This window comes from Filicampus tigris, chromosome 22 (assembly GCF_054856515.1).
Source record: "Filicampus tigris isolate MCC_2025a chromosome 22, RoL_Ftig_1.0, whole genome shotgun sequence".
NCBI lineage: Eukaryota > Metazoa > Chordata > Actinopteri > Syngnathiformes > Syngnathidae > Filicampus > Filicampus tigris.
In genome coordinates this window covers 3241685-3255242 of record NC_141238.1, presented here as the reverse complement: position 1 = coordinate 3255242, position 13558 = coordinate 3241685, and the positions used below count along the sequence as shown (strand labels likewise).

The 13558-nt window shown below is 42.0% G+C and overlaps 1 protein-coding gene across 7 annotated transcripts in view; it reads right to left on the bottom strand.

The window, feature by feature from the left end:
* Positions 1-13558, bottom strand: part of mkln1 (muskelin 1, intracellular mediator containing kelch motifs) — a 144319-nt gene that overhangs the window by 23007 nt on the left and 107754 nt on the right. For 3 of the 7 annotated variants that reach the window (XR_015084662.1, XM_086022069.1, XM_086022073.1), the window contains 12 exons: positions 7111-7180; positions 6775-6917; positions 6382-6470; positions 6187-6296; positions 4879-5071; positions 4690-4806; positions 4343-4408; positions 2829-2941; positions 2494-2706; positions 2171-2392; positions 1950-2079; positions 649-796 (listed from right to left, as the gene is read on the bottom strand). Coding sequence is in view for 6 of the 7 variants with exons in the window: in XM_086022069.1 (XP_085878195.1) it covers positions 649-796; positions 1950-2079; positions 2171-2392; positions 2494-2706; positions 2829-2941; positions 4343-4408; positions 4690-4806; positions 4879-5071; positions 6187-6296; positions 6382-6470; positions 6775-6917; positions 7111-7180 (1614 nt within the window). In the remaining variant the exon portion in view is untranslated. Of the gene's footprint in view, positions 1-648; positions 797-1949; positions 2080-2170; positions 2393-2493; positions 2707-2828; positions 2942-4342; positions 4409-4689; positions 4807-4878; positions 5072-6186; positions 6297-6381; positions 6471-6774; positions 6941-7110; positions 7181-8404; positions 8550-13558 lie in introns of those variants that run through there. The other 4 variants (XM_086022072.1, XM_086022074.1, XM_086022075.1 and 1 more) reach the window with 4 other exon arrangements.

Genomic DNA, 13558 nt, shown 5'->3' with positions numbered 1-13558 from the left:
CCACATGGGCAGCAAAAAGTGAACTGCTGAGCCTATTTGAAGGCTTTAATTAGAGGGAGGGCTTTACTTTCTACAATAACAGCAAATACTAGCGTTCTACAAACAGTGGTTGTCCCTCAATGAGCTCTCATGCCAATGAGAAATTTGTGAGAGAGGGTATGGATCAAGGGCTACACGTCTTCACAGCAAATACATTCAAAACAAGAACAACATTAAGCAAAGACGTGCGTTTGTAACAGAGCTGGGCATTCCGTCCCAGACGGACGCCCATTTTGTGGACAGTTGGACAGAGGACGAGAACTCTTTTGAAATCGGAACTATTAGTTAAGATCCAAACTAGAAAGACGGATAGGTATCCTTTATAAATCCCGTGAGGGTAATTAAGGGAACAAAACATAACCTCCTTTGTGGGGATAACAAATGACAACACGCGCACCAAAAGAGACATAGTCTCACTGGTCTGTTTGACTGGGCTCAGGGTGAACAAGAACAGCTAAAATCAATGTGCTGGAACATTGAGGACGGCCTGTACTTTCCCAACCACTGATTCCAAAATGGCGAGTGTGTATACAGAACACACACACACAGCTGCACCCTAGAGGGGCTACTCTCCGGTGTGCATTAGCTCCCCTCCGCTGGGTGCCTTACCAGTTGTTGCGGGCGATGTCATAGATCCAGAAGGAGTTGCGGACGTTCTCCTCACGTTTGTCCTTGTCCTTGCTGAGGCCCGACAGGACGTGGATCTCGTTGAGGTCAGGGTCGATGGTGGCTCTCTGGGTAAAGCCCGTCATCGGCACTAGGCGGGCGGGGTGCAACGAGGCGACAATCATTATGCAAATTGGGAACTAAAGTTTACTTTCAGCCATTCAAAATAAAACTATGAGAGAGATAAATACCAAAGAAGCAGATTTAGAGGCTCGGGGGGAAAAAAAGGGAAAACATAACAGCATGTCGCCATGGCAACAGACTGGAGTGCGCAGCAAGCAAATTCAGCCTGACTTTCATTTCCTCCCTACCACCTCATTTGCGGTAAAATCCCTCAGCTCAGCTCTTCATATGCAGCTCAATAAATCACGATTCACAACTAGCAAGACATCAAAATAAATACTTCATTACGATCATTTCTCAAAGCCTTTTCGAGTGCCCCGCTAGTCATTTACATGCTGGTTAAAAAGCAGCACAGGCAACACTTAACAGAGAGTTACATCAATTTAGCTAGGCGCATGACCCATTAGAAAATCGAAAACAATATATTCAATTCCATTAAATTAGGATATTGGGATTCAGTTTAATCTGCTGGGCCTTTTTGACAAAATATGCTTTCTTATGGTCAGGTGGCAAACATGTTTAGACTTAATATTGACAAAATTCACATCCTAGTGACTGTAATTGTAAGACACTGAACTGGACAAAAAGACTTTTTTTTCCTCCTTTGGTTCTAAAGCAGTGGTTCATTCAACACTGCCAACAGTGACTGTACTTTGGCAAATATTCATAAATGGTGATAAAGGCTTGCTTTGTTGGCAGACGTCAGCGACGATGCTACAGCAGCGCTGCCTGAGCTGCACATTCACTCTCATGAGAGTGAGACAGATTTACAAGATACAAAGAAGCAACTGTTTGCGCTGGCCGCTTCCTTCCTTCCGTCCTTTTCAGTGGTTTTTATGCATTTGCACACCGTTGCAAGCAATTTGTCATCTCTTATGGGTCCAGATTGTGCATCATATTTAATCTGGTTAGGGATGAATAGATATTAGCAATTAATTAGAATTTGTCAGGAGACTTTTTTTTGGGCCCATGCTGACATGCCGTGCTCCCCACAAACAACATGGCTGTGAACAAAGAGGAGCTCCTTTACAAAAGCAGTCTCATGACTATTTCTTAACATTTCACTTTAAGGTCATATGGTCCAACCCTATACCTGGACTCTCACCAAGATCAAATCTTACCCATGCCCGAGTCCTTCTTGGTGCCGTCCGATATGATCTCCACGTGGTCGCCATCCACGTCATAGCTGAAGAAATCATTGAGGTAGGTCTTAGATCTCTGACCACCAAATACATACAAACAGCGGTTTCTCTGAGAGAGTGAGAGAGAGAGAGAGGGAGAGGGTGGAACTGTGATGAAGACACAATTTCATCAGGCAGGAATACTCATTTTGCAGACTCACGGTGTGGAAGAGCATGCAGTGTCCGATACGTGACTGGATGTCCTCAGGGCCGGCGTTGCACGAATCTTCTCGCAGGAGGCTCCACGTGGCTGCTTGGCAGTGGTAGGCGTAAAGGCCGCTGAACTGCGGCTCGGACGTGCGGCTGTCCTCCACGCTGCCGTTGCACGTCAGTATCCGGCCTCCAAACGTGTAGATCATGTGTTTTTCCGAGTCCATGCACATCTGTTTGGATGGCAAATTGGCAGGGCAAGATGACAACGGGCTGACACGTGACGGCAATGATGAACAATGAGCAGACTTTGACTGTAACAGACGTTGCTTACCTGATGGTCGAACACCAGCTTGGGCCCCCCGTCGGCCGCCGTGTCCTCACTTAAGAGCGACCACGTGTTGACGTCGATGTCGTAGCGGTAGAAGTCGCTCTTTAGGGACTTACTGTTCCTCACACTGGAGTCCAGGTAGCGGCCCAGTGTGTAGATCTGCCGCCGCTGGGAATCGATGCACATCTTATGGCAGGAGCGAGCACTCGGGCCGTTCTGATCAAAATACGAGCTTATTCAATAAGGTTTGTCAGACGCTGTTTAGGTCTCCGCTGTTTAGGTCCACTGCTGTTCACACCATTCCCGACTTGTAGCCTCATGTGTTCCGGCCAGATTACCTCTTTCTCGGTGTCCCTGGAGATGCAGACCCACTGGTTCTCCTGAACGCTGTAAGCCCAGAAGTCAGCAAGGTCCTGCGTGCCATCCCAGCCCCCAAACAAGTACACCGTCTCTGCAGGACACAAACGATGCTTGATCAATGTCCAAAGTTGTTGGCATGACAAAATCTGTAGTAATAAAGTCACGTGATACAAATGATGTGAAATGCTACAAAGCTATCCAGGGGAATAAACTAGGGATAGGCGCCAATATTTGGCATTTTGACAAATATCGGTATTAGCCTTTTTTTTTTTTAACAAATCCGATGGCTGATAATACACCAATTTGAAACTGTTGACTTCAAGGGACGAGTTATTTAAATGTTATGTTAACTTTACCAATAGATTCTACTGACCCTGGGGTCATTCTGCACCTTTTGTTTTTAATTGAAATCAAAACAAAGATAAGTGAAATTTTAACATTTCTGTCATTTTGAAATTCTGGACTTTATTTACTGTAGAATACTACAGTGAGCTATTGTTCAAGTTTTCATTTCACTTTTTCAGACATACTGATGACCACTGGGAGCTCCCTGAACTTTATTTGAATTTTACAACAAAGATGTATGTTGCCAAAAATGTATAATAAAAAAAAACAAACAAACATATGCTTAAAGACGTGTCAACAAAGTTAAGAGTTTTATTTTTTTTAGATGACGCCAATATTTTCTCTTTTTACTGAAACTGAATATCGGCTCCAAATATTATTGGCCTCCTTGACTGCTAATAATCGGTAGAGCGTCTGTCCTGGGGGAAAATAAAAACAAAAAAAAAAAACATTATCAGTCCTTAGGGAACTTAAGTATAGTTGAGGAAAATACATTTGAGTAGAAAGGAGAAGTATCTATTTTGCATGGATGTCATATGACAAAACAACGTGTTTATATCTAAGCTTGATTATGAGACCTTTTCATTGCTTTACCCTCAATTGCCGCTTCATTTCCATAATTCCCATGGAAAATAAGCAATTTGGAATTTGTTCAAAGGTCACTGATGTTGAGAGGCGAGGGGAAATAAAGCAGAGGAACTTTAAGGTCAAACTTTTTTTTTCTCACTCCCGAAGCAATTAATTGAGGTATCGCATATGCGGGAGTAACTGCCACTATTTGAGGAAAAACAGTGGTGGAATGATTGTTAACGGCTAGAAAAGGAATGCTCTCTGAGTCGTCTCCATTTTCAAAATATGAAAATCTAACTCTTGTGTAAACATCCTTGAGTACAAAAACACAAAAGGTCAGTGTGTGCCTTTCTGAAACAAAGCCCTTCTCTTGGCTCGGCAGACAATAACGTGTCAGTCACTCGCACGCACACTTCCAGCAGGGAAGTAGACATCGACCGCCAAACGATACGGAATCATCTGATTAAACACAAATAAAGCGTCGCAAGAGTTGTGCGCAGGAGGGAATGAGTCAGAGTGCTTCGCCTGGTTAAAGCAGCCAAGTCATAACAGTGCCTGTGTGTGCGTGTGCTCTCACCAGTCTGAACGTCAATGACCATTTGATGTCCTCCCCTCATCCCCGGCCTGTTGTCGTCCCCGTCGCCTGTAGAGAGCACAGGAAGTCGTGTACAAAGAAGGCATGTGAGTATGAGATGCACGGGGGTGGGGATCGGAAAGTGAGAAGATGGCGTGGAATGGGTTGGGAGGTTGAAGGTTCAGCGACACACACACACACAGACACACACACACACGCGCACACACCCCCCCACACACACCCCCACACACACACACACACAAAGAGGAAGGCGACATTGTTTTAGCGACAAATCTTTGACATGATACTGAAATGTTTGGATAAGTCCCACTTTTAATAGATGGCCTCACTGTTCATGTCGTCTCTGTTGATTTCTTGGGCGCTTGTACCTTTGTTGCATTTGGGGATGATCTGACTCCATCTGGGCTTGTACTCCTGCTGGCTGATATACTGGTTAAACAAACCGTCTATGGAGAGAGAAGTGGCATCAGGGCACACAAGAGCCGGACAAAAGTGGACTCCCTGAAACGGGGCCGGACCTCCAACGGCTTTGTCAATGAGATCCTCGCAGGCGTCGAAATCGCCTTGCAACACCAGCCGGTCGTGTAGGTGGGTGAGCATGGGGTGTTCAAGGGCTATGCGGGTCTTCTTCTGCAGTGACTCAAAGGCCTCTGTGTAGTTGTGCTGACGGAAGTGTTTGAGGCAAAGGCGGATAGCTTCCTGTTCTCTGTACTGTAAATGCATACAAAAAAAAAAAAAAAGACACTTGACACTCACTGCCCAAACCCCTCTCTGATGAAAGCAATTGTTGCTATCACACATCTAATGATCTCAATGAGTAACTCTGCATCAGCTGTGGTAACAACTGCTTTGGTGAATAATAAATTCCAGCTTTACTTACTAGGAAGCTCCTATGTTAAATTAAAACGTAAACGGTCTGCTCAATAAATTAGTGCATCATAAAAAGGCCATAGGCATTCAAACATGGCCAATCAATCCATTAGAATTTTGGCAATCATTTGAGCAATTATCGATCAGGAATTCTTTATTCGAACGGATACTAACACATACTGTTATGTAGTCACATCTCGGAGCAAATGAGGGGAAACTAGACTGAAGTACTTAGAAGTAGTAACTGGGCAAGACCAGCAGAGGGTGCTGGAAATTCAGTCGGTACTAATTTGCTAGGTAAATTGGCAGAAAAAAAGTGAAAAATATGTTTTCTGCACTAGAAAGCCATATAAAAAAGGTTGCATGTTGTGATACCTTTATTCAAATTGTTGTTTCAACTTGGATGCACTTTTTTTTTTCAATGTATTGCACAGGGCGTCCGATCGGCAGACACTTCAAATCTCGTGACTCAGACCGGATGCGCAGCAAAAAAAAAAAAAAAAAAAGACATTCCTACTTTTGTTATTATTTTCTACTATCTAAATTTCTTCGTAAACATGCCCATGTCTAGTAAGAGTGAAATTAGCTTGCAACTAAACTCTGTTCAGTACAACAGGGAAAATCAAAGTGGGGAGCTCAGAACAATCATTCATTAAATAGAGTAAATATCATAACAATATTTTAGTTATATTGCCGGTCAACCAGAACTATTCTAAAGGTTTCATGAATCTAAAAACAAATTAATGTAAATGTATTCACCATATTTTTGTTGTTATACATATTTGAAATTAATTTTTCATTAACATTTTTGGTGTTTAGCAGTAAACCTACTTGCATGCTGTTTCCTCACTCGCTCCCTTACAGACCAATACACCTACGTGATTGAATTAAAAAAAATGACTAATGGATTAATTACCAATCTTTCTTTTTTTTTGATACACAAGCCCACATCTTACCTTGCTGTACCAGTTAAGGCAGGGCTGCACTACATCCGGATCCTCGATACCATGCAGCTCAATGTACCAGATGCTGAAGTTAAAACTCGGACCCCACGACATCAGAGGCACTGAGGGACAGAGCGTAGAAAGATTGGGGCGAACCAGCTCGAGAAAGCGAACATTAGATTTGCATTCAAGCAAACCCCTCCTCACCTATTTTGACAAATCTGCAGGGAAACATCTGCTCGTCAATCTTGTGCTTTAAGGTGAACGTTTCCTTGTTGTAGTCGTTCTTAAGGCCACTGACAGAGGGGAAGAAAAAAAGAGGCCACCCTTTCACTACTTCTATTGTTGGACGAGCTGAGTTCTCGCACATGCTGGTAAAATCGGTCAAATGAGATGTATGCTTTTCTTTTCTCTCTTTTGAGATACGGGGGGTTTGAATTATGGGCATGGTCACAGTATGCATGCAAATTCACAAATCAAAACACCACTTTATTTGTACACAGGCAATTCAAAAGTGAATTTTCCATAATATGCTCCTCTTTCACCATCAATAAATAACATTTTCATATTAGCCAGTATTTGTAGGCAGCTCAAGCTCACCTGGACAAAAGCTCTGTCATGTTTTCTTCGCTCATGCCGCCAAACACCTTGAACTTCTTCAGGTTGCAGACGTGCGTTTTCTCATACTTCCCGAAGGTGATGCTCTGAACAATCGCTGGCCTCTCCAGTTTCAAGATTAAAAACTGCAAAAATCAGGAACCGCATCCTAAGTTCAGCCAGTTGCATTTTAACAGGAAAAAAATCAGTTGGCAAGTGAGTGACGCCCTAAGGCCATGTTTTCACAATTAAATTAGTCAAATAAGCACAATAAGACGAGGTGGAAGTTATGTAATAACTGGTTAAAAAGGGGCATGTTGCAGCCAAATAAATAATTACCTGTGGAGGGTAGTTGCTCTCAGATGACCACCTGGATGACTGATCATTAGGTTTGTCCACCAAAATGTTCCTAAAAAGACATTCAAGTTAATACTGAAAAGCAACTACACTTGTATGGGGACGACAATCACAAAAGAACTGTAAACAGCAGGACTATGTTCATTAAAGATGCCTTAATGGCAATTATCCTTCACATGTGAGTACTGGAACGTCAGCGGAAGCCAGAGAGAACGTGAAAACTCGAGACAGGGAGGCTGCAGCCTGGATTTTAACCCCCTTCCTCAGAGCTGCGAGGCGGATGTAGCCGCTTGTCCACCGTGATGCATAAACACAGCTAATTCATGTCAAATCACAGATTTGTTTTTCTCAGTGTGGTTACATTAAAGAATCGCTGCCCATTTCCATCGGATTTAACTTTTAAGTTAAATTCTATTTTTAAGTTAAACACCTATGCATTAATCATTAAGAAACGCTTGTTTTATTAACTTTCACCAAGTACTTTTTTGTTCTACATTTCAACGCAGTGTTAATGTTCAGCCTGTGCATTATTTATTTTATTAGATGGTACTTGGTGTAAATGTTTGCGAACCACTGGCTAATCTTGTGATTTATTATGAAGCGTGATGCCATTAGGATCTTTTTTTTTTTTTTTTTTGCAATGTGGAAATCAGTGACCTCTGCATTTAGGAAGAAATAATATGGCACTATTACAATTGTTTTTAACGTTGTATCTTTTAACTCACTCAGTACCAGACTTTTTCAGACCCATTGTGAAATGATCTATAAATATGTCATTGGGATAGAATGTGTTTTAAGTAACCACCAAGTCTAAGTAAACGTAGTGTACTGCTCTATTGAGTTCAAACATTTGTGTCATGCATTGTGGCGGTCCTGCATGCCCTATTATTCTGTTGCTAATTACATTGCGATTAATATTTCGTGAAAATGTCAGAGAGAAAAGAGTGCAGTAAATAGGACAGAACTGACAAACCGCAGTGTCGTTAAAACGGCAGACATAATACAAATGAAGGAGGTGAAAGTAATCTTTAGCGACACAGTGTCACGAAGTGAATATTTAATTGTCCTAGAACCGACTAAACGAACCTAAAAGATCATTTGGACCGAGTGTCTTCCACAAATCATCACAAATATGTCGCTAGCATCGTTAGCTAAAGCTAACTAGCCTTGATTTCAGACGAGGACCAAGGCCAGTGTGCTAAATAACTCGGTGCTCACAGGACATCACAAGGGCCGATATGTAGATAGTGGGCAGACGAATGTGGAAATTACTCACTCGGGTAAATACGTGGAGGAGTACGAGCTCCATTTAAAAACGCTGAACGTGAGAACTCTGCTCTCTGGAACGACAGCCATCTTGTTGTAGGAAAAAAAAAAAACATGAGGGGTGTGGGGGGAGCTAAGGAAGAGGCGCGTTAGCCCTAAAAGACACAGAGCACATTTTTCGGTTCAAATAATATTTCATATATTATCAGATTTAATATTATATTTTAAATTCCTTAGCATCTCTTAAAACAACCTCCCGAAGAACAACAAATCCATATTTTTACTTCACAATAAAATGATTTTATTATACACACGTTGAGACTTCAGACTATATATGGACACTCATAATAAATAGGCGAACATTATGAACTGTATACATTGACGTTAAGTGGGAATTTCTGAGGCGTGGTAGGGCTTTAATACAATCCCCCCCCCCAAAAAAACGCACGTCCTAAATCCAGAGAACGAGCAGGCTTGCCCTGACAAATATGGCGGCGACAAACACGCGTCATGTACGTATAAGTACGTGGAAAAATTTGCGTAAAGGCACAACACACGGCCCACCTACCACTGACTGTAATTTTGTAACTAAGAATTGAATACGGTACTCACACAAGTTAATAAACATAGAAATGTTCACACCCTGAGATACTATTTATAATATATTTACATTGCATGTAAGTTACATCAATAAAAACAGAAAAGAATAACAGTTGTGTGGGTTTATAGCTGACAACCTTGGATCATTTAACAGCGGGACGCCGTGCACCCAGTATTTTGGGGGAGGTTAAATTGAGTGTAAATTATAAGTAATTTCCTTGGCAGGATCACATATATCTGTCTGTCTGTCTGTCTATCTATCTATCTATCTATCTATCGATCAAAATGGCAGGAAAAGCTTACTAGAGCAGCTAAACGTTAAACCTGCATTTGTTGTTCATCAGAGGCACTTTAAATGGTGGCAGGTGTGTGCTGGCTCCCATTTAACACGAGTTTGAAAGCCATGGTTTGAACATAGCCCACATCCTCAGTTATAAAAGGGTGTGGACACTTGTGCAACATTAAATCAGTTGTTTGTTTTTACTTCCCCTCTCTAAATGATTCTCTTTTTGTCAGAAGATGAGTTGGAAAGCTTATAAGTCACAATAACAGTGCAATAACATTTGAAATTATTTATCTGGATCTAATTTTGTTTACATTACAGAAAAAAATGGAATATAAAAAGGGGTGTATCGACCTTTGATATTCATTGGAAATGTTCTGTCAGTGTGACGTGTTGTGCTCACCAGACATGCAAGCAGTTTAAATTTTCTATAAATAATAGTTTTGTAAAGCAACTTTCAGAATGATCTCAGTCTTTCATGAAACATGGAGTCGGTGGACACAAACACTGCAGATGCATCATCGGATGACTAACATCTCTATTCCCGTTAAATGGCTCTCCTCTACATCATCTTATTGTACTCCAAGACACGACTCATCTCCCGCAATGCTCGAGTCCCCCACCCCTGCACCACTTCTTGTCGGAGGCGTGCCCAGACCTCTTTGTGTACATTAAATAAAGCGTCGGTTTAATCTGATCTAGCCTTGTAATTCTAGTTTGCATCCTGTTCAATGGTTTATTGTGCTGTTTGACTGTACATTGTTTGGAAAATTGGTCCGCAATAAATGTGTCATGGTGCGCATTAATATCTTTGTACAGTACAATGTAGTAACTATATGTTAGTACTGTAAAGTACTGTTTACTTGAATGGGGAACATCATTTATAATAACATAGTGCATTGCATGCATTATTGCATTATGTTGTATAATGGGTGGGTCGCTGGTGGTGTAGTGGTACACTCGCCTGAGTTGTGTGCGGGCAGCGTGGGATCGGTTCCCACTCAGTGACTGTGTCTGTGTGTATGCCCTGCGACTGGCTGGCGACCAGTTCAGGGTGTAGTTTGCCTTTTGCCCATAGTCAGCTGGGATAGGCTCCAGCACCTCCCCGCGACCCTGTACAGGATAAGCGGTGTGGGAGATGACACATTTGTATAATGGGATTTATGGCACCTAGCCAAAACAGCCGTAGAGTATAGGATGCATATGACTCATGAGTAATAATAAATACTGTATGCTAGGGCTGTTCGATTTTGCCTAATAAGAAAATCCCAAATATCTTCTCTCAAACCCAATTTTACGATTATGATTTCTTGGTAAAATAAAAAATAATGAAAAAAGAAGTATTTGTCTTTTATTTCAACTTTATTTTTCTTTCTTTGAACTCAAAATGCCAGCCAATTTAACTTAATACACAGAACAATCCATTGGGATTAGCAGCATTTTACTTACACAATAGAGTTCAGATCTGTTCTTAATTAAACCAATAATGAAAGAAGAAAGTGCATATACCATCTATTATATTTTAGTTATAATAATATAACTATTATTTTTAGAAGTAAGGTGCTAGAGGTGTTATAATAACATGTTTCTTGTAGCATCATTAAAACACCATGTTTCCTTTACACGTCGGATAATCCCAATCCAATTCATTCCTAATCATCATCATCATCATCATCAGCATCATCATCTTCATCATCGTCGTCGTCGTCGACGTCATCTCGACTACAGCGTCATGTCTTTGCAATGCTCCCGGTGACATCACACGGTCGTCATCAACTTTCCGGTAAAAGCACAGCCCACCGGCCCAGGTGCTATCAGTTTCTTTTTATTTTCGTTTTCTTTTTTTTTTTTTTAATAGCCTTTTTCACGAGAAGCCATCACGTGGGAGGCTCCTTTAAATTGCCATTGACGGAGGCCCGAGCGTGTCACATGGACATGATATCATGACCGGGCAGGAACACAGCGAGCGAGGGAGCGAGGCCACTTCTTCTTCTTGGGCTCGGAGAGGGGGGGGGGAACAAAAAACAAAAACGCGCGGAGTCATTTGACGACTCGGACTTGTCGATTATACAATACACCTGCCAGCAGCTGTGACGCGTTTCCAAAACAAATTGACGGAGGTAACATCGCGGTCCCGGAGCAGCGCCCTTTTGAGTGTGAGTGAAGTTATTTCTCCTTGCTGATGTGCGCCAGGCGGCTGCATGTGCGCTTCTGCCGCAGGTGCGTTTGCGCATACATTGACAGTGGTTCTTTTACTTCGCTTTGGTTGTGCGTAAACACGTTCGGAACTAGTTCTCCCACACAGGGAGATTACGTGTTCATTCTCTCGTTCGCCACCAGTGTCCGCATTCCAGGTGCTGTTGCGCACATCGAAATGGAAGTAAACAAGTGGGAATGAGGAGAGACAGAGGGGGTGGGGGGATTGGGGGGGGGGGGGGGCTGGGGCGCGTGTTCTGACCATCAAGCGTGACTGCCGCGGGCACGACTGGGAATAACCTGAAAACATCCGCGAGCCCGGACTGCCAGAAACAAGTTGTCGTCGTCGGGCTTTTTTTCCCTTTCTTCCTTTCTTTCTTTTCACATTAAATAGATGTTTAAAAAGCGAAAATTAACTTAACGTGTACTGTAGGAATACACCCAAAACTAGTCACTAAGTACAAATTGTGGTTCTCTAACTGAAAGACGTTTTTCGACTACATGGAGAGACAGATAGATAGATAATTGGTCAATCCAATGACCACACTATGGATGGAGGGATGGATGAATGAATGGACAGACAGGCAGATATTGACTGAGTTCATTTGGACTTTGCGCTACTTCTGAGTATTGTCCCATCCAATTACCACACTGTAGATCTATCTCTATATCTATCTATCTCTATCTATAGGGCTAGCTAGCTAGCCAGTGCCTGCTTATGCTAGAAAGCAAAAATAATTCCAGGAAAAGCCTACTGGAACAGCTGAATATTATTTGGGGTTAATCGGAGGCACTTCAAATGGCGGCAGGAGCAGTGTGCTGACTCCCTTTTAACATGGGGTCGAATGTCAGGTTTAATTATGAACACAGCTTCATCCTCGGTTATTAAAAAAAAAAAAAGGTTGCTATCTCTCAATGTGATTAAAAGTGAAGCCAATTTGTAGTTTTGGCTCAGACTTGAGCAAGAAGTGAATGAAGTGGACGCACATGATTTACTTTTGCGGGCCACATACACTGGCTGTTTCTGGGTTGTGCGATAAGTGGGGCCGTATACTGAATTGTCTTTTTATTGGCATTATGAAATGAAATCAGACCGCTGGCGTTTGTATGCAGAAGTTGCGTTCCCTTGTGGTTAGCTAGTTGTGACGTTTTCCTCATGATCAATCCAGAAAATGTACACATGCCCATGTGCCCTAGTAGGCATTTTATGTATTCATTTACACTTTCAACGCTTCAACAATCAAATCCAAGACTTATACACAGTAACTGTACTGTTCTTGAGAATGGAATAAATTCACTGTAATCTCTACAATATGACCGTAAAATTGATGGTGATTTTGGTTGCTTTGGAGCCCTTGGGCCAGCATCCAGAAGCAGCCAGGGTGTTCGTCTCACTTGTGTCAACAAACCACCGCGATAAGCCCATGAATGCAATTATTCAAACATGAGCTCAAATGAGGAAATAGTCAAATTCTTTGTCTTACTATTTTATGCCAACAACGCTTCCCTCTTAGTAGAAACTCACTGTTTATGTTCTTACTATTTTTTGCAATCATTTTTTTTTTTTAATGCTTTGAATGGAGCAATTGTGTTAGATGTAAACAAAGCGAGAAAATGTGCCCAAACAAGTCCGAGTAGTGGCGCATGTGAGCCTTCCTCCCATGGCAATGAAATGTGCAATAATCCCGTGGCATTAGCCACCATTAATGCTGCCGTATTTGCCTTTATGACGGACAAATCTGTCATCCTCTTGTAGCAAATACATCTAATCTAAAATGAATCTCATCTAATCCAACATTTTGAATTTTCCACTGTTCTTGTCGTTATTGTTATAAAAAAAAAAAAAAAATCATTGCATATAATGTTTATTTTGGGACAGAACACAAACAGGAGCTGGCGATGCAAGTAAAGAATGGCTTGCAGGGACAGTGAATGGGCCAAGAGAACTGCGACTCCTAGGGAAATGGAAGAATACATGCAGACTGAGCTCAGCTCATGAATCTACCTTGTCCTGGACGGATGCTGTTTTGTGGTCACCCTACAATCACAGATATTAACCTCTGTATGACCTCTAATCCAGTAATA